Consider the following 23,329-nt stretch of genomic DNA (forward strand, 5'->3'; position numbering starts at 1 on the left):
AGCTTTTACCCAGTTAGGATTGCATGTGTTTTCACTTGTAGTGTCTCTACTGGGAGGGAACTGAAATGCATGCAGAATTAGAAGAGGAAGTATTATTGGTATAAAGGCAAATGAACACCTGGTATTGGAAAGAGGAAAATAGCTTCTGGTTAAGATGATCAGGAGCAAGGAATGGCATAATGTTCCACAAACAGGTCAACTCAGATGTAGAGAATTGATGCAAGCTTAAAGCAAAGATGCTAATGCTAAAGCAGAATTATCTTTGTTCTAAAATGAGTTGACTACTTCAGGTTGTCGAACAATTTATAGTAAATGAATTAATGCATATATATGGATGCAGAGTTATCTGTGCATTAACAGTAAGATTCTTCTGGATTAAAATGTTAATCCAATAAGCTGTAAGGTAGCTGATCATGAAATAAAACAGGCTATAATGTCTGCCTCATAGACCAATTATTTCTGAAAGCCATATAAAGCAGCTGGTAGACAGGATCATTACCCTTCCGGCAATAAAGAAACAGAGGTGGTATATTTTAGGACACTTTCTAATGCAAGCAGAAGTACAAATACTTACGAATTATGAAGATAAGAATCTATACTCACTACTCCTCAGATCAGCACAGCCTTGTAAGCTTGAGTGCAATTTGTGTAAGAGTGGTCTCAATGCTCAAAGGCATGTTGCTTTCCCTTCTTCTCCAGTTTGGGATGTCACAGCAGGCCACAGCTTCCTCTATGTCAGAAGAAGGGTCAATGAGAAGTTGTTCTGAGAATTAAAAAATGGGGAAGGAAAACAGTCCTGTTTTAACTTTACAGCCCAAGAAGGAGTCATGGTCCCTGTACAGGCAGACCAGAGCCAGAGCAGAGAAAATCAGTTACTAAAATTTTCTGATGCTTGGCTAAGAGTAGCTCTTCAAGGGGTTAGATCTGTCCATATCACCCAACGGAAGGTGCATCTCTCACCTGCATAGGAGAAAAACGCCATCATATTGAACTGAGGGATGGTGCACTTTTAGGGAAGTGTGGTTAATTTTCACAGTCCCAGCAAATGAATGAGGCTGGTTCCAGATCTAGAAGTTTCATGGCAAAGAAACTTCAATGGAAAATATGCAAGTTTCCAACTTACACCTGTGAGCATACATATCCAATTTAATCCAAAAAGGGATCAGGGCTGCTGTCTACATGGAGTTACTGTTACAGTTTGCAAAGATTGTATCTGCATTAAGTCATGGAGACTCTTTTTTTCTGGGGCAATAGTAGTTCCAGGCAGGAGACTATCTGGAAACACACAAGGAGGAAAAGGAAAGCTCAAAATAAAGTCCTTTTTAGAAAACATATCTGAACTAAGAGTTTTACGGCATAAAAGATAGAAAATTCCAAGATGGGAGATGTCTCTGAGGTGTCATAAAAAGTTAGACCTGCTAAAGTAACTGTAAGGAAAATGTCTCTGTAGACAGTTTTTATTCTTTTATCTTTTTTTTAATTATTTTTTCTCTAAAGAGTTTGTTCTAACTGCTTAATAATGTTTTCATTTTTATTTTCCAAGAAGGAAATTTAATTCTATATTCCTCCAGTGATAGAATCCCAAAAGAGAAAAGGGTGACTACCTAATTTCAGTCATGAGTGTTGAGTGAATGATACTCTATGTAAGGGTGAGACAAGTGCAAATCTATATCCTCAGACAGGAAAAGGAGAATGTCTAAAACCTTTTGAGATGTATTGAGGGAAAGCAGGAAGATGTTCAGGTTGAGGCTAGGCTGTACTTGAGATGAAAATAGCAAGTAAAAGAAAACAACAGCTAAAGGCCATGCCTTTATGACAAAAGGGCATCTCTAGTTGACTAGAGCTGCCAAAAGAGCTAAATGAAGAGTTTTCTTGGTGTTTTACAAAATATAGAAGTTCTACTTGTAATTTGAGCAATAAAAGGAAGTAACACTCTGAACAATTTAGAGGATTAGAGGTTTTGAGACACTGCACTGAAAAACTTCTGATGACAAAATATAGATCTGTTGAAATAAGTGTATTTTACCTCAAGGAGCCTGTGTTTTGCCTTCTGAAGAGAGTTGCAGAAACACGCTTCTCAAATAATTTTTCAGATACACCTTCTTGAAGGATTTTTCAGATAAAATACAATGCATGTGGAAATATTGTGTTTCTGCAGCAGCGTTCTCAACTGGTTCCTAGTTCTGTTTTCTGCTTTCTTCTTCTCCCAAGGATGCTCTTCATCTATAAGCAAAGCTGACCTTATAGCTTTTGTAGGATCTGATGTGGGACAGTAGACTGTAAATTTATCGTTCATGTAGAAGGTAAACAAGAATGAGCTATTTAGGGGAATTCTGTCTGAAAGCAATTTTGTTCAGTCTGGACATTAATGTTTTTCCCCTTTCCTTCTCCCTCTCCCTCCCCCCTGCCCCAGCTTAGTGTGTTGTGAGAGTCTCTACAACCTTTTTGATGGACTGTCTTTTGCACCATGACAATGTTCAATAGAGCATCTCTTTTGCTGTGAATTCCTGGAACTTATCTTGTCACCCCATCTCAATTATGTTTTGGGCACAATATGAAGTATGGGCTATACCTTGTTTTTGATGATCTCCAGAGCTTTACAAATGAAAGGAATCCAACAATTGCCTGCAAAAGAATTTTACAATACATGGTGTATCATTTTTATTTGTCAGGGTTACTGTTGTCTACAAGGAGCTTCACAAGCATTGTTTAATTTTTACAGAATTCATTCTACGTGATGGTGAAAACTGAAAAATCTTTTAGTTTTGAAGCTATTGTTTGAGGGTATCTCATCCTAAACTTCCTTCAAGGGTTTTCTTTGTTCAGCCACTCCAAAATTCGCTATTTGTTGTAGGAGTTAATGAAGGTTAAACATGGTGTGAGCATTTGAAGGATTTAAAAGCATGGCATCCTGTAGATGAAACAGAGCAATAAAAAATTGCATGATTACTGAATCAATATTATACCATTTCCTGTATACTGAATTCCTTCATTTATGGTGAAAAATACCAGTCTGTTTACCTCTTATCTTCTGTAAATATCACACCTATTTTTTTACCCCTCCTCTTTCCTTCTGCTTTTGAATCTCCTCCTCTGTGACAGAATTAATTGCACTAGTAGTTATTATATAAAGAAATGTTTTCAGTGGAGTTCCCCATTCACCCATCTTAGCCACCATGAGGCTAAGAGTTGCCAGCCTTTTTATGCTCTGGCTGGCTCTTTCCTATGCAAATGAAATAAGAAAAGGTAAGCTTTAGAAATTACATGGTAGCAGATTGCCTCCTCGAAGAGAGAAAAAGAATTAAAATACCACTGCCGAGGTAGAAGGAGGCAGTACATTTAAATAATGCACTGGAGTTTTAGGGTGCCTTATATTTCTTAAACTTTGAAATACTGAGGTTACATGGCTCAGCCAACATAAATAGATACTGCTCTCTTTCAAGAGATTAGTATCTATATCTACTGCATTAATCTCTAGTTTGATGTGCTTGGAAAATATTTCAGTGTTACTTTTCGTTCCATGTGTGGAGACTTTCCTAGATATGGCAATTGCTTGGCATAGGGCAACTGCTTGGCAGAATGCAGCTATCGGAGTTTGGGAGGTTTGTTGTTACTGCAATGAAGAAAGTGGATGGTTGTGCCTTCCATTACTTCCGAATGGCATAAATACTTTCTTCAAAAGTGAATGTAGTAACATTGGACAAAGCTCATTTTGTCATTCAGAACAGTAATAATCCTTCTGTAAAAGATCTAATTTACTCAGTTTGTTATCAACTTTGTTTGAGCTATTGAAATGGAGCTCTCATTCTGAAAACTATTTTTGGAGGAATAGGTGATGAAATTTGTGCAGTGGTCGGGTTTGGGGTATTGGTCTGCTGCTGCTTGAATTCAGCAATGGAAGGAAAGCATTGTCTTGCATTTGGTATCCCACCTGTGAGCTGTGGGGAATCTCTGTGTAGCCTTTCTTCTGGGGAGAGAAGCATACCAGTTTGGGTCGATGTATCTGGTGTGATTGATACCATCAAAGTATCATAACTTAGAGGACCCCTTGGTAGTTTCTCTTTCTCAAATTAAATACTGAAAGAAAATCTTGTGAAGATGAGTGGCATGTGTGCTTTTGGTACCTTGGCAAGCTGCCCAAGTATGCACAGCTTTTATGTTCATTGCTGATCTACAGCATCTTGTGATTTTTCAGATACTGTGTTAGTTTGTGTTTTTTGTTGATATCGATGGCTGGGAAGGGAACAAATATCATCATCTTCATCTTTTGCTATTATAATTTTTTTTTCTTCTACCATTGTTATTTTCTGACCTATCTTCTGAAGAATTTCTATTCTGTAGTAATAGAAATCACTACTTCTGTTAGGAAAAGAAGGAATTCTTTAAAAACTCCTGTTGTACACAGGTCCTTTCGTAACATATAATCTGTTTGCCTTTCAGAGTAGGAGCGGTACTTCCTTGGTTTCTTAACTCTGTTTCCTTTCTAGTGCATGTTGCATCAGGGAAGAAAATAGCTTTTGGAAATATTTAATATTCCTAAAAATAATACTGTGGTTAAGAATAAATTAATGTGTTTGACAAAGCATCTCCATTACACTGATGCACTAGCTTGTTAGTCGTGAGAGGGTTAAGTTTCCCTACCTCATGCAGACAAGTTTCTTCATGTCAGAGAGGATTATAAGATATACACAGATCTCAGCAGTATTTGTTAATGTTGTATTTTCCATTAGAGATTCACATCTCTTCTGCTTAACAGGCAGATACTTGATGAGGCTTGAGAACTGTGGAATCACTGTGCACAAAATTGCAAGTGATTTCTACAGTAAAATGCAACACTTAATTTTCTTGATGCTAGATCATTCATTTCACTTTTTTCATGCCTATTTCTTTTTCATTACTCAACAGGAAGGACAAGAAGCCATGGCCACTATGTCTGCAGCACTTGGGGAAACAACCATTTCAAAACTTTTGATGGCGACATCTATCAGTTCCCTGGCATTTGCGAGTATAATTTTGCTTCTGACTGCCGAGAGGCTTACAAGGAGTTCTCTGTCCACATTCAGCGTGCTCTGAACAGCAATAACCACTCTGAGATCCAGTATATTCTGATAACAATCAAAGACGTTACGGTGTACCTCAGACCAAAACTGGCTGTGGTGGATGGACAGATGTAAGTTCCTCTAGTATAATAGTATCTCAGAGAACTGTGCTGGGATAGCTAAAAGCGGGGTTGATTCTTTACACAATTGTCTGTATACCTACAAGCATTTCCACAAGCAAAGAAAAAGCCCTTTGAAATCCAGCATAAAAATTTCTTTGGGGAGTGGCTTTGTTATTAATTGTCATTTCTACACTGACATAATCCCTTATGATCTAAATGCAAGTCAGGAAGAGGTGTGAGTGAATTGTTCTTCTTCTGGTTGTGCAGGAACCAATGCAGCTCATGAGCCAGATCTTTCACTGGCATAAAATGACTACCTTCATTGTTTTATGGCATCACCTGGAGTTTATCTTAGAAGATGATCTAGCATATCCTCAAAAATGAAGATGCATTTCTCCGAGGTCTTTTTCTGTTATTTTGTGGAAGAAGTGTTTTTTTCTGATCTTCATAAATAATTCTTTAAGGTCCGATGGCCATTCCTCAAGGGATTAAAACAGATATAATGCAGGTCAAAATTTACACTAGGTTGTAGGTGGCAATAAGTACTTTTTCACAGTGAGCTGTAGTATTTTTCTTCTCCTCTAAAATGGTCACACAAGGAACTAGTCTGACACCATTACTGATGCCAAGAAGTGTCTTAACTTAACCTTTCCTACTGTTAGCCTGTCCTTTCAGTGTGTGTATATATATGCAGTGAAACAAGTGAAGCAACACATAGGCTAAGATGTAGTTCTGAAGATGGAAGATACTGGCTGTTACTATGCCTTAGTACAATTAAAAAAAAAAAATCATTTTTATTGTCGTTGTAGAACTGGGTTTTGCCCAAAATTCAGCTTTTGCTCTGGAATTTGGAAGTCACGGCAATGGAAATCTGTTCAAAGAAAGAAAATACCATTCAGTTTTCCAAGGATCACACCAGAATGAGTAACAAAATGACATGAAGTTATAAAAAATGCATTCTTGCCCCAAATTGAAAAAAACCTTTATTGTGTACTCAGGTCTTAAAAAGAGCTCCATGGAAAACAAGTTTAGAAATACTTTAAAGATTGTTTTTCTTAAACTAAGCTTCTTTTTGTCTTAGGTTATGTTCATAAAACAATAGATCCTTCTGAACAGGTTTTTGCTGCATGAGGGATTTAGTTTTTTTATAGAGCTTAGTTTCCCATATTGCTCTTAAAATGACATATGATCCATTGTCATGTAAAAGAGCAGTTCACACTTCTGAAGTGAAATCTTTAAAATAGAAGAATGTATGAATTTTCCTTTTGGTACCTGATCCACTGATTGGTTGAATGTCCTAGTATTAGAAAAAAAGATAAACATTCCATGCTGTGATAGCTGAAAGGTGAAAAACTGCCCAATATTTTATAATCCCTCTCCAAAGCTGTGATCTCTTAAGGCCTCATTGTCTAGAGGATCAGCAATGCAGCCAGAAGTAGAAATAACAGCTTCTGAGTTTCTGCCTAGTATTTAGATGTGTAAGTCATTTGGCAATGTTCAAAATGCCTGAGGTAACTAGTTAGAAAAATCCCAGTGACAGGAAATTAGGAGATGAAGTTCTCCCAGTTAAGAGACTAGTTAAGAGGAGATGTGCGCAGACATACATGAATCCTGATAGGTAAAAATTGTGTCAGCAGATCTGTAGAAGATGAACTGATTGGTTTGACTGGATTCCAGTTTACACTGCTTCTGTTGGAACAGTCTCCAGTTCTTTCAGTCTTACAGGACGAGGCTGCTTGCCACAGTCCCTTTATTGCTGAGTGAAATTCAGCGGTGTGACTTGTTACATAGTACACTATAACACAGGTTTACAAGAACATGAGAGAAATCTGGTGAATTTATTCTTTATCAGACAGAAGTATCTATGGTCAGCCTTCTGCAAAATATCTTCTGTCACATTAACTTGCCTTGCTGTCACCATTAACAAGCTTGGTCCTGTCAACCGAAAACTAATGAATAAACTACTGAAACTACTGAATTCCTCTTAACATGCTCCTTTCCTTTCAAACTTTTGTTGGCAGTCCCTGTGTGTGCCTGTGCATTTTGGATTCTCTCTTGAGGAGGAAGATCTTTGCAAAGGAACACTCATTCTCTCTGAAATGGTTGTCAGATCTTTTGATGAATAAAAGCTTCCACTTATGTTGTTACTTCTTTCATTGAAATAAATTATTAGTGAGTGTTTGAATAGCCTCTGTTAATAACACAATGATGATGGATTTTCCTTTGATTGAGTTGAAGACATCTGACATTTTGGCTTTTTTCTTAAGGAACCCGTACATTCGGGGGTTCTTTGCCTCTGAAATTGTTTTGCCTGCTAAAGGCAATGTGTTATTGCGTCAAGTGTCAGAGAGAGAGGATTTTATGTATCGTTAAAATAAGCCATCCTGTGCTGCTAGGATCAGATAGACAGAGACTGATTTTTCTGTTCATTAAGATATATGACTTATTACAGACATTCACGTCACCTCTTATGTTTCTGCACTAATGCAAGGTCTCTGATTTTTTTCCTAGTGTGAAGACACCTTACTACAGCTCTGATGTGCTCATCGAGAGCAATGACATTTACACCAAGGTTTATGCCAAATTAGGCCTGATTCTGATATGGAATCATGAAGATGCGCTGATGGTATGTATCATCCAAGTCTTTTTAATTGGTATTCCCTGGGTTTAACAGACTACTATATACTGAACAGAAGTAGAATCTCTTGAACTGAACAGAGCTAGAGTTTCAGTTGACTGATTATCCAACTGAAACTCATTGTACCTCATTTTAAAAACATAAAGTTCCTTCCTCTTCTGTGAGGAATGTGATAGAGGTAGCAGTACAGCATGCAGATCATCTTACTGGTCTCAAGAAATGGAGAAGGAGCTTTCTGAAAAATAGCTAATGTTTTTGTTATAGTACCCCCACAATCCAATCTTCATTTTCCTTCATTTGTCTTTTAAAGGACTTCCATCATCAACTTGCCTAATTTGTAGCAAGACTTAAATTTCATCCCAGTGGGGAAAAAAAAGGAGGGAAAAAAATAGTCCTGTGATTTTAAGAATGCTTTCCTTTTCATCTTTATCACCATGGTGGTTACTGTCATTATTGGCATACAGGAGCTTCAGTCATTTATTTCTGGTTTTCTTGTGATACTTTTTAGATCTAATTTTGTGTTAATGAACTATGTTACAAATGCATTTGCAATAGCTACTTTTCTAAGACTTTTGGGTTCACCTTCATTTCTGTCATTTAACAACTTCCCTTTCAAGTAAACATATTTGCTTTGGAATGTCTTCATGCGCCATATAATGCTTTTCTGCTTTTTCTTTTCATTACCTAGGTGGAGCTGGACAGCAAATTTAATAACCATACATGTGGTCTCTGTGGGGATTACAATGGAGTTCCAATCTACAATGAGTTTATTGATGGAGGTGAGTCATCCTACCACACCGAGAGTTATTACAAAAGATAGACTGATAAGCATTGTGCAGGTGAGCATCACAGGAGAGCAAATTTCACCTGAGAGATTTCTGTGATTGCCCCAGAATAAAAATTATGTTCCAGTGCTGCATTCCTGGTCTAAGATTATTTTATTCCAGATTAATCATCTTCTTCTTTTCTCTACTGGCCTTCTTTTCTCATTACCACTTTAAATTTTTAAGAACACTTAGACATAATAGACATAATTCAGAGCAGATACCCATGTCTGACAGGCATGTTTGATGCCATAGTAACTGTTTTCCTTGATCAGTAGAGTCCCAGGAATCAGATGCTCCGTATTGTCAATTTTTGGGACTCAGCAAGTCCTCTTTGTAATTTTTTTCTCACAGTTGCAAGCTACAATTCAGTTACGTATGGGAATTTACAGAAGATCAACAAACCCAATGCTGAATGTGAAGATCCTGATGAAACTCAGGCTATTCCAAGCTGTAATGAGCATGTGAGTATTCCTAGTGGTAAGCTTCATTTGCATGGGTGTATGGAGACATCCTTGTGCTACAGGGAGTTAGTGTGTGAGGAACTAGGAAGGCTTTGTCCCTTCCAGGGCAAAGGGTTGATTCTTCCTGTCTTGAATGACTATTGCTGTTCAGAAGACAACAGTTTTTATGACAAGACAGAAAGTACCTAGAAGCTCAGGTGCTTACAAATCTCTTGAATATTATTACTCTTCCTCCTTAGCGTGATGAGTGTGAGACGTTGCTGAATTCCTCTGCATTTGCTGATTGTCAGTTACATCTTAATTTGGAAATGTACATCCAAGCCTGCATGCAGGATAAGTGTGCATGTAATGGAAATGAGGACTCCTTCTGCCTCTGCAGTACCATCTCTGAGTATTCTCGCCAGTGTTCGCATGCGGGTGGCCGGCCGGGTGAATGGAGGACACAGGACTTTTGCCGTAAGCAGCAATATAAATTTTACGAAGAAACAAATATTTCACAAATGTAGCACTGTGAAACATTTAACTTAATTATTTCTTTACAAAACTGTAGACATATATTATAAATTTCATACCAGTAGTGCAATAAACTACACACTGTGTTCTTCCTGTTTTCTTCTTCTACTTCCCTTCTTATTAAGAAATCTTTCTTAGCAAGTAGAAATTCTATTCCCATTAAAAAACTGTGAGTTCTGATGCTGCAGACGACTGGGATAATTTGGTCTGTTCAAGACCAAAAGAAGAAAATGTAAAAAGCAGGGAAAAAAGTTCAGAAACAGACAAACATGCTTTGGCAGATGGAGTCTGGCTTGGGACACCACTGACTTGAGGGGAGTAGGGGATATAGTCAGTGGTTTCTGAGGAATTATGGAGTTTATGCTCAAATAACTGGTGCTGTCTTTCTCATTGTTTCAGCCAAGACCTGTCCTGATACCATGATCTATAAAGAAAGCAACTCACCCTGCATGGATACTTGCTCACACTTGGAGATCAGCAGCCTCTGTGAGGAACACTACATGGATGGTTGTTTCTGCCCTGAAGGCAAGTGTTATTCTAGCTAACGTATATGGAACAAAACCAAAAGCTCTGGCAAAGGAGGTCATAGCCAAAATATTAAATTTAGTCAAATTATATCTTAAAAATGAGTACTGCTACTCATGATTTCCACCCCAGGGGAACATAATCAAAAGGTTTTTAAAAAAGGAGGTCAGAATTGTTTAATTAATCAATGATTTTATAGTTAAATCATATGAACACAATGACAGGTAAAAGATCTGCTTTTTACTTCTCAGCAAGTGGACTTCTGCTATTATATAGAAAATAATGCTTTAAAGGTTGAATAATTCTGAGAAAATGGGCATGATTTGCTCAGAGAGTGATAATGAGGCACAGTGAGTGAAATTCTCAGACTTACTGTCAAACTTAGGAAAAAATATTATGATGATACGTCTACAGAGTATGCCAGAAAGACTGAAAATCTAAACGTGTAAAATTCAATGATTCTACTTGTATACTTAAATTAAGCTTTGGATCTGTGTATAGTAATATAAATGGGTAGACTTAGATTTTCAAAGCCAGAGAAAAGTGTTTTCCATGTGTCTTATATTACAAAAAGTACGAACAGTGTTCTTCACAGTTTCAATAATCTCAGCCTCTGCTTTCTGTGTCAAATTGAGAGCATGCCTCCTCCGAGAGTTTCTGCTCTGTGGTAATTGCTTATTTCGGAAAGAGCTGGAATAGTTTACTGTTGTGCCTTATAGGAACTGTGTATGATGATATTACTGAGAAAGGCTGCATACCTGTTAGCCAGTGCCACTGCAAACTCCATGGAAAGGAGTATTCACCTGGAGAAAACATTACTAACGAATGTGAAGAATGGTAAGGGTCATAGTTGTTTATACACCTCTCTTTGAATGATTGTAAATGGGACTGCATTTTTCAATCTTCCACTTAGTCCTAGAAGATTTCCTGAAAACATTCTGAACTTAACGTTTGTGTTGCATGTCTATACAACTGATTTGCTGAAAAGTTTTCTTGTATCTATGGCATACGACAGACAGGAAATCTTAAGGAAAAGGTGAAAGATACAGTTTTAAAACACCTGGGGATATCTTGCGGTCTGCTAGGTATACATATGATTTCAGTGCTCTCAGCTCCTGTGATATCTACAAGCACTTTTTTAATTTGTCTGTTTATAGCACCTGTGGTTCAGGCAGATGGACGTGCAAAGATTTACCCTGTCCAGGCACATGTTCAGTGGCAGGAGGTTCCCATATTACCACCTTTGATGGGAAGAAATACACCTTCCATGGAGACTGTTACTATGTGTTGGCCAAGGTAGGGCTTTTTTCTTTAAAGTATGTATAAATGTCTTTGTGCTGATATGTAACAGTTGTGAATTGTTGTTTTATTCCATTTTTATGGGATGAGGGAAGCAGAAATGCTGAAGCTATACTGGAAAATTTAGGATGGACGGTAATAGCCCTAGGGAGGAGTTGGACCCTTACTGCAATGGGTGGTTAACTTAATCAGATAGTAGACTATGCTGTCATTATCCAGTGGAGTCCTGCATGTATACAAAATCAAAGGATCACCCTGGCTACATGGATAGGTAGACTGCAAGAACTGGCAGTTCTCAGGATCAGAAGCTCTCAGCTAGATCTGTAATAGACGTTTCCGTGTCTGAGTGTCCAAGTCAGCTAGGAAAAGGAGCTAGGAAGCTATTGCATTCATCTGTCACTGAAATATTTGGTGCCTGTTCTAGAGAATGACAAAGATCTTGTTGAACTAGAAACTGTACCACTGAATTTGTTTGAAAGATGATTCAGCTTCCAGAGCCAGTGCTGAAATCATGGTCTTAATAGCTAAGTTCTATAGTAATTGTTATTGCAACTGATGACATTAGTCTTTGTTTTGGAAATCATCTTGTGAGATTTTTGATTGGACTAACGGTCATTTATTTCCCTGTGGTTGTAGGGTACTGTAAATGACAGTCATGCTCTCCTGGCAGAGCTGGCTCCCTGTGGCTCCACAGACAGGCAGACCTGTTTGAAGACTGTTGTGCTGTTAGTAGATGACAAAAAAAATGTAAGTGTGCCATGTATTCTGCTAAACTGAGTTGAAAATTAGCATATTTCCCTTTCTGTGGAGCAATAACTAATTCTTCTGGAGTTGCTATTGTGGAAAGATAAGGCACCTCAGAAGGCTGAAAAACAGCTCAGGCCTCTGCCTCAAGAACTCAAAATAGACCTAAACCGAACAAAAGATGAGATTCAAATAAGCTGACATTTTCCCCTCTTCCCTTCCCTGCTTTGTGCTATATGATTATTCTTACTGAATTCCAGGCTGGCTGGAAGTACAAGTACCATTCTTCGCCCCTCACAGTATTTTACTTTATTCAGATACAATTTCATAGATCTATTAGAGTTTTTTTCAGAAGAGATCCCATCTTTGAATCTTGATAGAATCCAACCTTCTTAAATATTTATATTTTCATTCAGTTTAGTCTTCTGTCTGGTTATGGGAATATCTAGACTGTATTTATACAGAATTTTACATACGTGTACACATAATTTTCCTCCCATGTTTCTGGTCTTCCATGTCCTTGCCGACATAACTAGAACAAAACCAAACCAAATCAGAAACCCATCATTTTATGTTTCTGTATGTACAGACTAGCATTTTACAAGGAAGTTTAACAAACTGCTTTCTTATCATTCCAGAATCATACTAAACCATTACACTGAAGCTGTGGCACATGCTTTTATAGATAATAGGAACTTGCTATAGATCCTGAAGGCCCGGCATTTTCTTTTACTTGCTGAAACCAAGCTACTCAATATAAACAATCTTTGCATTTTGTTACTGCTATAAATTGTTATAGGCGGGTGTAAGTGAAACACTGAATAGCAAGATGAAACCTTCCTTGTATCCTACAGGTCTGCTGCCACATTCACTTTTCAGATGGATTGTTCCTTTCAAAGACTTTAAGTTCTAGTCACAGTCTAAATGTGTAAAATATCTCCCCTCTTTTTTTTTTTTTTTTTTTTGTTTGCTTTTCCTCAGTACCTGGAACCTCATTGATTCTTTTTGCTATTATACAGGTGGTGGTTTTCAGATCAGATGGCAGTGTGTTACTGAATGAGATGACAGTGAACGTGCCGCATGTGTCAGGTAAAAGATATAGCCTTGTGTGTCATGTGTCACACATCTCATGTAAGTGTATATTTTTTCAGTGGAAAAAGTGGGAGAGAGGCATGTGAAATTCGTTCAGATTTTGGAACAACTCGAGGATGAATGTGATTTAATAGTTGTCACTGAGAATTTCATGGGCAGACTGACTCTGTATATAGTGGATGGTTGAAAAAAATGTACCTTCACTTTTTTCGTACATCTTGAATATACTTTGGCATATAGCTTGGAAAAGATAAGTTGTCATGGCTTAAATTTAGAGCAGCTGAATTAACCTGCCTATAAAGAGGGATATTTAGCACTTTCAGAGTCTGGCTACATGGTGTGGGCATGTCCTGACTCTCAGTCATGGTGAGGCTCAGGCGTGTCTACTCCACTCCATTTATTCCCCATGTGTTTTTTTTTTTCCGGTGGAAGGAAAACCTGGCAGAAGGGAACTGCTGTATTTTCTGGTCAACCAGGACAGGAAAGAAGAATGTACTGTGTAGCACCCTCTCATCTTCCCAGCTCAGCTGAGACATCAGCATCTTTTTATATAATCAGTGGATCTGAACAGATACTTTCAGAGACTGACTCAGATCACCTAATTTAGGAGCCTAGCTTCTGATGGAAGGTCACTGTCAGACAGCAGCTGTGAGCTCTGGGACTAACCTTTGAAAGGGATGTAGAACTTCTCTTTAGCACTCATTTTTGAATGTGTTCAGGCAGCAAACTGACACGGTATGTGTTGCTTCTTACTTACCAGCCTGTCTGCAGATGGCAAGTTACTTGCAAGAAAGTACTTGCAACAAAGAACAAGTGTTCACAGGCTGATATGTTCATGAATGCTTGTGCAAAAACAGTTACAGTGCGCAGCTGAGAGCTTAGGGAAATTAGAGTGCTCTAGGCAATAAAACAGACCACCTAGTAAGTAGATTAAATATATAAATAGAGCATATATAAGAGATGTGCTATAAGAAATTAGCCAGTAAATGTTTTTTTGGACTTTAGCAAAGCTTTTGATACTGTCTCTCAGAGTATCCTTCTGGACAATATGTCCATTATACAGCTAAACAAGTTCATAATATGTTGTGTGAACAATTGACTGATGGGTCAGGCTCAAAGAGTTATAGTAAATGAGGTTACACCAGGCTGGCGGACAGTCACCAGTGAGGCTCCCCAAAACTCGAGTTTAGGGCCAATGCTCTTTAATGTTTTTATAAATGGTCTGGATGCCAAAGTCAAATACACAGTAAGTAAGTTTGCCGGTGATACTAAATTAGGAGGAGCTGTGGACTCCCTCAAGGGTAGAAATATCTGGACAGACTAGAGAGCTGGGCAATCACCAACTGTATGAAACTGAACAAGAGCAAGTGCCATATTCTGCACCTGGGACAGGGTAATACTGGTTATACATACAAACTGGGAGATGAGAGGCTGCAGAACAGCCCCACAGAAAGAGATATGGGGGGTTGGGTCAATGGCAAGTTGAATATGCGTCAACAGTGTGCCCTGGCAGCCAGAAGAGCCAACTGTGTCCTGGGGTGCATCAAGTACACCATAGCTAGGTGGTCCAGGGAGGTGACTGTCCCACTCTGTACTGCACTGGTGTGGCCACATCTTGAGTATTGTGTGCAGTTTTGGGTGCCTCAATAAAAGAAGGTCATCAAACTATTAGAGTGTGTCCAGAGGAGTGTGATCAGGATGGTAAAAGGTCTCTAGGGCAAGACTTGTGAGGAGCAGCTGAGGTCACTGGATTTCTTCAGTTTAGTGAAGAGAAGGCTGAGGAGTGACCTCATCACAGTCTACAGCTTCCTCAAGAGGGGCAGCAGAGGGGGAGGTGCTGATCTCCTCTCTCTGATGATCAGCGATAGGACATGAGGAAATGGTATGAAGTCGCATCTGGGGAAATTTGAAATGGGTATTATGAGAAGGTTCTCCACTGAGAGGGTGGTCTGTCACTGGAAAAGTCTTCCAAGGGAAATGGTCATGGCACCAAGTTTGTCAGAGTTCAGGGAGAGTTTGGATGACACTTTTAGTCCAATGGTTTAGTTTTAGGTGGTCCTGCAAGGAGCAGGGAGTTGAACTTAATGATCCTTACAGGTCCCTTCCAACTCAACATATTCTATGATACTATGATTCTAATTAGGGAGCTTGGTTCCTCCACTATGCTGATTTTGTATGTCAGTTCCGCTGATTTTTCTATAATGGCTTAATTAACTTATAAGCATCTAGCATTTTGTTAGTAGTTGTAGTTAGCTGTGTGTTGGCTTCTAGAGATACACCTAATACTTATTGTATGCAGCGGTGCCCAGATAATACTTTCTCAGAAAATCTCTTGCTCTTCAGACTGCTCAGCATGAATGAGTTAGCATTGAAGCTGTATTGCAGAAAATCTGAGTTTGGGTATGATCCTAGGGATGAGTCGTTATAAGTAATCAACTTGTGACATTAGTGGGGACCAGCCTTGTATCTAGTTGGCCACTGATTTTTAGAGGAACAAAAAAATGATTAATTTGATCATAATATTAGAGTTTTCATGGAAGTTAATACCTTAGAATACAATAAATGTTTCTTTTCACAGCCTATGTGTGTGTTTACTGCACAGTTCATGTTTTGTTTTTCAGCCAGTTTCTCAATATTCATGCCATCTTCCTACTACCTTGTTGTACAAACTTCTTTTGGGCTTCAGCTGCAGATCCAGTTGTTTCCAGTCATGCAGCTGTTTGTGACTGTGGATCAATCAGTTCAAGGAAAACTTCAAGGCAAGTGTCTATTCAAATGGGAAGAAAAGCCATGATGTTCCACAGCTGAAGAGTCATGTATTCTGTACATGAGTGATAATTTGTGCTACTGATTGATTCAAGAGAAGGAAACTATAAGCAGAAACCAAAACATTAGAAAAGAATTGACTCAAGCAACCTAGAAATGCATTTTTATTGTTTCATATTGAAGTGACTTATCACTCCAGTGACAGTACATGAAAATTTCTTAGAATATTCCTTACTTTTGTATTCAGTTTAATTTTTATGTATCCACAAAACCAGACTTTTGGTGCATTTTGTGGTTTTAATATCATCAGAAAGCATAAAAAATATAGGTTAGCACAGTGATCTCCCGTGGCAAAGATATCTTCATGAACACTATTCTACTCAAGAGGTTTTAGATTTAAAATAGGGCTCCTAAATCTTCTGTACTTATAGTATGCATTAATATTGAGGTGGCATAATCAGCTGTATGAGCTTCTGGTTCTAAAGTTGGTAGTCAGTTGTCCCTTTCCCTTTGACCTTTTAGAATGAGAATGACGCAGTAAAATTTTTACTTTATTTTTCAATAGGCCTTTGTGGAAACTTTAATGGAATGGAAGGTGATGACTTCAAAACAACCAGTGGGCTGGTAGAAGCTACAGGATCGGCCTTTGCTAACACGTGGAAAGCTCAGTCCACCTGTACAGACCAGGCAGAAAAGCTGGAAGACCCCTGCAGTCTCAGCATTGAAAGCGGTAAGCATACTAAGGCAGATGGTTGGCTTCTGCCAGAATGAGCAGTGTTTGCTGTATGTTGCTGCAACAGGCATGTAAGAGTTATAGTGTGGCACTGAAGTTTTTTAGAGGACTATCAAATTAATAATTAATTTTTGCAGGTATATATACATATGAGCACTGATTTCCCATCAAACTGAATTGAAAATTAAGGGGGTGATTGTAGAGGAATCCTGAGCTGGAAGATAGGGAAGCAAGGTCACTAATTTATATTCTCTGCAAAGGCAGCTCGTACTTCCTAGTACTATTTATCCCTATATTTAACTTAGCCTTATGGTCCCCAGATGAAAAGGACTCTTACAATTCCATGTAGATAAGTTGCAGCAGTAAGATACAATTTCTGATTTTATGATGGTGTGTCTACTGCTAGATAACTGAATCAGAGAATAGAAATATCTGTACAGTGGCTGCAGTTTCTCCACTCCCCAAAGTGCACACAGTTCTCTCGTTTGTATTGTTGCATTGCATTTATGTGACAACATAACTAGACATGGCACAAGGAAGATAAGTGAATGTAATAAATATTATGATGTCATTTCATTTTTCTCCTTTTTGCAGCACATTATGCTGAGCATTGGTGTTCTTTGCTGAAAAACTCAGAGGGTCCTTTTGCAAGATGTCATTTAATCATTGATCCCTCAGAATACTATAAGGTATTATTATCTTGCAGTCTTTTTAGTGCAGTATTGTTTCAAATGGATGACTGTAGACATTTATCATTGTTCAAACGTTTGAGACATTACTGAGTAGCTTGCCCAATAAAGCTGGCGAAGTTTTTGCGGAGATTAACTGAGGCAGCGTAGCATGCATCCAAAGTATCTCCTATGATGAGTTTCTTATGGAGTGCTGCTGAAGAGAAAGGTGAATTTGTGCTTCTGGTTTCTTATGTTTTGTATTTAATGTACATTTTTATTGGACTGGATATTTGAACTATGAATAAGATTCAAGAGATGCAGATGTGCACGGAAAGTTTAAATCTACCCTTACATATTAGTTGCTGTTATGTCAGGGAAGAAAAAAAAATGTAAATATTTATGAAATTTCCTGTGTTGGTTGGAAAGTATCACCAAATCGTTTTCATCTCCATGGCTTTTTTTCCCCTTGTGCTCATCACTGTTGAGCAGTAAGTGAGGCTTTCCTGAGCATGAAACAAGAAATTCCTAAGTCTTTGCTCATAACTGGAACTGAGTCTGAGCTCAAATTTTGTGAAGATCTTCATAGGTCTGGTTAATATTGTGCCATTATGATTTTTGATTTTTATGGATCTGTGTATTTATAAGTTGTAACTGAGAAAGAATGGTATCAAAATCCTTTAAGAAAGTGTTAGGAGGCTGGCTACTTTTTAAAGGTTCAAGAGGCTTGTCTTGGGTTACAACAAGCATCCAAACATTTTCATTGTGCATGAAAAGAAGCAGCACTTTCAGTCTCTGGTCTTTGTTTGTTCTTTCCATTGTTCTCTGATAATGGGAATTAATAAAAACAACATCAGAAAAAGGACACGGGATATTTCATAGCAATTGAGTTGCAGTTGCCCATTGGTTTTCTGTGGCTTACTGACCCTTTCATTATTTTTTCAGAAATGTAAATATGACACCTGCCTCTGCGAAGACAGTGAAGAATGCTTGTGTGCAGCCCTGTCCTCTTACTCAAGAGCCTGTGCTTTCAAAGGGATCATACTGAGTGGCTGGAGAAATAGTGTCTGCAGTAAGTAGTGGAACTGTAATCCCCTTGGATTTAATTAGGCAGGAGAAGTAAGGGGGTTCTCTCTGAATATGGTTGTCAGTGATCTCAATGTTAAAGGATTTGGAGTATCTTAGAAATGTCTAATGGACTTAAAAGACACAATGCTTATAATGTTTACTAATACGTGTTATATTCTTTAGCTGTCATTTGTTCATGACCTATTTAAAAGTAGAAAGCAATATTTTTCGCTTTCACCTTCTTTCCCCAGTTTCAATAATAATGCTGTTTCTATCTTTGACTAATGGAATCCCAGCCATCATGACTTTTACATTGTTTTTGCTTATCAGTGTCTTTGTTTATCACTGTGCTTGTTTTTCATCAACAAGACAGTATTGTTGAGACTGGGAGTTTATTATATTGTGTGCTCTCTCTCTGATTATCAGTACGAGAAACAAATGTGGGTATGAAAGTAGTAACTATTAGTAGCAGTTGAAAAGAAGCCTTCAACTGATAAACAAAGTTAGGCTAGCGTTACTTGTGACTTCTGGTATTTTTGTACTTTGATAAAATCTAAGGGAAAGATTTTGTCGTTACACGCTGCACAGCCAATGAAACCAAAATGGAAATGTCAGGGTTAAATTGTCTATCCTGCATCAATTATTTATCAGTTTGTTTATTTTGCCTCCAGCTAGTGAATTGTCTGCCTGCCCAGGAAATCAAATCTTCCTTTACAATCTCACAATGTGCCAGCAAACCTGTCGTTCCTTTGCTGATGGTGAAAAGCATTGCTTGCAAGACTTTGCTCCTGTGGATGGCTGTGGCTGCCCATATAATACATACTTGGATAATCAGGATACTTGTGTGCCCGTCTCCAAATGCCCATGTTATTACAAGGGATCATACCTGGAACCAGGGGAATATGTCACAAAAGATGGAGAGCGTTGGTATGTTTTATTGTGGCTTCTTGTTTATGGGGATAAAAACCCTTTTAAAGTTTCTTTATTAGGTATAAGATGCTTAGCTTTTTTTGGTGCTGTAATGAACATTTGTAATATGTTTCACCCCATCTTCATGCTGAGCAAAGCATCATCCTGTTGCAATGTAGTTTATTAATAATTGAGAAATATAACTCTGTTTGGAGGTGTGAGTACTGGCCTTCACAAATAAACGTTACTCTGAAGCTGCACTGTTAATAGGGCTTTCTTGAGCAGAGAGGAAGATAAAAGGCCAGCTATGATGTTATTTGTTTCCTTTTATGTCTGAGACAGATTTCTTGTGTTTTCTGCTGGAGGAACATCCCCTTAATATGTCTTTAATGTAGCGTAGGCATTTGAAAGCAACTTTCATGGTTCTGATTTTTATCATGAACTCTGACAACTGTTTGCTGCATGAATCATCAGTGCAAACTGTGAAATACCTCCTTCTCTCATCTAGCAGATGAAGCATACAGGTCAACAAATTTGCAGCATGAGTTGAATGGGCATGAAAATACACTGTATCCAATTGAAGGTTTTGATTTTAAATTGTCATTATTGTCTGTTTCATTATTCTCTGTTTCCTGAGTCATCAAAAAGCATAGTATTAAATATTAGAAGAATAGCTGTCGTTCTTTGAAACATGAACTTTCTGTGCATTATGCCTAAGATCTTGTTATGCTTCCTTCAAGTGAAAATTTGTAAGTGCACTTTCATAGAGTTCATCTTGAAATACCAGTATAAATCATGCAGGATGTCTCTGACAAATACTCTGAAGTGTATATAAACAAATCCTTAGATTTAAATTGAAGACACTAAACTGACTTTTTTTTTGGATTTCTATCTTACTTCACTTCTTTTCTAGTGTTTGCCGAAATGCAAAGGTCCAGTGTACTTCAGTGAAAATAACAATGAAAAGTAAGTGACATTTTATAAAGTAAAATAAAATTAAAACTGTAACCCAACCTCCAAACCCAAACCTACACTTTCCATTTGAATTCTCCACTTATGTTTTGCGTGTTTTTTTTTCCTTCTGTGAAACAATTACGCATGATCACTTTGTTCTGTCTTCACTGACCATCTTTTTTTCATAAAGATAGGAATACCCTGAGATTTCTGACTCAGTAACTACCATCTTTCACACACATTTGTTTTGCCTTTTCTTGATTCAGCTAAACCAACAATATACCTTTCAGGTACAGCAGAATGTTCTTCTAACAAGACCTACTTTGACTGCAGCGCATCCCCACAGTGGACTTCACAAACACCTGTACAACTTAGCTGTCATACTCCTCAAACTGATCATGTATGTATTCAGTTTTTCTTCATGTCATGTTTCCATTATTCTGTATTCTTTAAATTACACAGTGCAAGACAGAAAATGCAATTGTAACTAACAGTTTATTTCTATTTGGTTTAATCTTCCTTTATTTTTTCCCCAGTGATATTAGTGTGTTGCCAATTTCATGATGATTCCCCTCATGGTTTCCATCTTATTTTGCTTTTCACTGTGTCTTCACTAGAGTTGTACCTCCCAAGTGAAATATGATTTGGGTGCTTAGACAATCAAAAGAAAAAAAAGAAAAGAAAAATGTTAGAAACCTAGAAAGAAAAACGTTATAAAATGAATAAGTATTAGACTGTTTGGTTATAAATGCAGTTTTTACCAGAGTGCAGATGAAGAAGTAGAAGAAAAATGCAGTGTTTTTTTGTAATGTAACACTTTCTGCTGGTATTCTTTAGTTCCAGGCAGAGTGTGTCTCAGGCTGTGTGTGTCCTGAAGGTCTATTTGATGATGGGAAAGGGAGCTGTGTTGAGGAGAAGGACTGCCCGTGCATTCATAACAACCTGTGGTATTCTTCTGGACAGAAGATAACAGTGGACTGCAACACCTGGTAAGTTATTGTTTTGTACTCTTTTCTAGATATATTCTATGCAGTAAATTAATAGTCATGTCTAGGCTTATGTACTACAGTGGCTGTGATGGCTGCAAGTATAAGCCTTTATTTTCAGGCATACTTCTTCTATCTGAGGAAATACAGACTGTGCTGAAAATATTGGGGTAATAGCTATCTCTGTTTTCAGTAGGCATGTCTTACTGGCAAAGTACACTAATTTTTTAAATATAAACACAATCAGATCTAAAAAATGTAGCTGATTAGAATTAAAAATCAAGTTAAAAAAAAGGCTAAACTATTGAAGTTGAGACTGAAGACGCTCCATAACACTGAAATGGTTGTTGTGCACATTATCACATTGTATCTGGTAGCTGCTTGGTTTCTTCTGCGGTTTTCCAAACAGCACAGTCTTGATGAGAGCTGAAAGTTCAACTCTTCTGCTCTCTTCTAGTACCTGCCAAAAAGGGGTTTGGAGCTGCACTGGACATGTGTGCTATGGGACTTGCATGATATATGGAAGTGGCCATTATATCACCTTTGATGGAAAATTCTATGACTTTGATGGGACTTGTGAATATGTGGCTACTCAGGTAATGCTCATCAGGACACCTGAAATGGCATCCAATTGCCTTGAAGATCTGCTTTCCTCTCTGGTTTTTTCATTCCTTGTTGCCTGCCATCACTGTTCCTGAGGTGTTTACAAATTCTGCCAAGATAAATTCTGTATTTTCAGTGTAGACAAGCAGTGTGAATGTTTTTTTTTTTCTGATATAGTGGTCATAAATTGTATGTGACAGGACTATTTTATAGCGAGAGCTAAAAGCTCATTATCAGTTTTGAAATAAATATAAATTCTAAGTTTACAAAACAAAGATACTTATATTTTAAAATATATTCCTCTTCTTGTTTTATTGCCCCACTTCTTTCCCAGGTTTTGCCACATGTGGGACTGTATTAGCTGTTTATATGCATGCATTGATTTATGTCTATGTGTTCATGCGTCTGTAAAAATATATGTATGTAAGATTTCACATGAAGCAGCAGTAACAATTTATACATTGTGGGACTTTAAATGATTGTAATTATTATTAGAATTAACTAAAAATTAAATATTCCACCTAATTTTCTTATGCTCATTTTTTCCATTTTCAATAGGATTTTTGTAGTGACAATAATTCTAGTGGCTCGTTCAGTATCATCACAGAGAATGTCCCTTGTGGAACTACGGGAGTCACCTGCTCAAAGGCTATTAAAATGTTTCTAGGGGTAAGTAATGGTGCTCAGTGAGTATATATCAGTATTCAAGTATTTAAAAGTCTAAAAACAGCTATAACAAGTAAAGGTTAAATCAAATTAACCTGTAAAACTGTAGATTCTCAGGTACTGAAACTTCTCTCAAACAAAGGTGCCGCACCACTTCCTGTCATCTTGGAAAGTCATCCCAGCCTTTGAGCTACTGGTTTCAAGAGTTGTGTTGTTATGAGTTTCTAACATTTTATCTCATCATAAAAGTTAGTATTATAATATTTCTCTTTTTACCTTCCAGAAAACTGAACTGAAATTGGAGAACAAAGATTATAAAGAAATTCAGCAAGATATTGGTGATGATGTGCATTACTGGAACAGGACAGTAGGCCTCTACCTCGTTATTGAGGCTAGCAATGGTGTGATGCTTATCTGGGATAAGAAGACTACTGTTTTCATCAAGCTGAGCCCTGATTACAAAGTTAGAACCTGTCTGTCTTTTTCTGAAGTAGCAATAAGAATAGCTAAATGAGCTAAGGAAGCATGACTGTTCTTTTATTCTGATTCCATGATTACTTCTTGTATCCTCTGTATTATTACTACCACAGCTTGCAGAGGTGCTACTGGAGTTTCTTACAGTCCATCACAATGCATTGCAAAGGATGCATAGCATAGGACTGCTATAAAGCTAAAAGTTTAAGGCATTCTGAGTTTGTGAATATTAAGAGCCAAGC

General features: G+C 37.7%; 1 protein-coding gene across 1 annotated transcript in view; it reads left to right on the forward strand.

Annotated features, from left to right (window-relative positions):
• The first annotated feature begins 3,176 nt into the window (after nt 1-3,176).
• Nucleotides 3,177-23,329, forward strand: part of MUC2 (mucin 2, oligomeric mucus/gel-forming) — a 70,717-nt gene continuing 50,564 nt past the window's right edge. Inside the window, exons 1-22 of the mRNA XM_075427315.1 lie at nt 3,177-3,246; nt 4,906-5,170; nt 7,673-7,787; nt 8,488-8,578; nt 8,978-9,087; nt 9,327-9,543; nt 10,000-10,125; nt 10,845-10,962; nt 11,283-11,421; nt 12,061-12,171; nt 13,188-13,257; nt 15,882-16,019; nt 16,592-16,756; nt 17,354-17,448; nt 18,373-18,503; nt 19,171-19,422; nt 20,318-20,370; nt 20,649-20,758; nt 21,196-21,347; nt 21,802-21,940; nt 22,506-22,616; nt 22,897-23,076. Of these exons, the coding sequence (XP_075283430.1) occupies nt 3,177-3,246; nt 4,906-5,170; nt 7,673-7,787; nt 8,488-8,578; nt 8,978-9,087; nt 9,327-9,543; nt 10,000-10,125; nt 10,845-10,962; nt 11,283-11,421; nt 12,061-12,171; nt 13,188-13,257; nt 15,882-16,019; nt 16,592-16,756; nt 17,354-17,448; nt 18,373-18,503; nt 19,171-19,422; nt 20,318-20,370; nt 20,649-20,758; nt 21,196-21,347; nt 21,802-21,940; nt 22,506-22,616; nt 22,897-23,076 (2,958 nt within the window). The remainder of the gene's footprint in view (nt 3,247-4,905; nt 5,171-7,672; nt 7,788-8,487; nt 8,579-8,977; nt 9,088-9,326; nt 9,544-9,999; nt 10,126-10,844; nt 10,963-11,282; nt 11,422-12,060; nt 12,172-13,187; nt 13,258-15,881; nt 16,020-16,591; nt 16,757-17,353; nt 17,449-18,372; nt 18,504-19,170; nt 19,423-20,317; nt 20,371-20,648; nt 20,759-21,195; nt 21,348-21,801; nt 21,941-22,505; nt 22,617-22,896; nt 23,077-23,329) is intronic.

Source organism: Opisthocomus hoazin, chromosome 7 (assembly GCF_030867145.1).
Source record: "Opisthocomus hoazin isolate bOpiHoa1 chromosome 7, bOpiHoa1.hap1, whole genome shotgun sequence".
NCBI lineage: Eukaryota > Metazoa > Chordata > Aves > Opisthocomiformes > Opisthocomidae > Opisthocomus > Opisthocomus hoazin.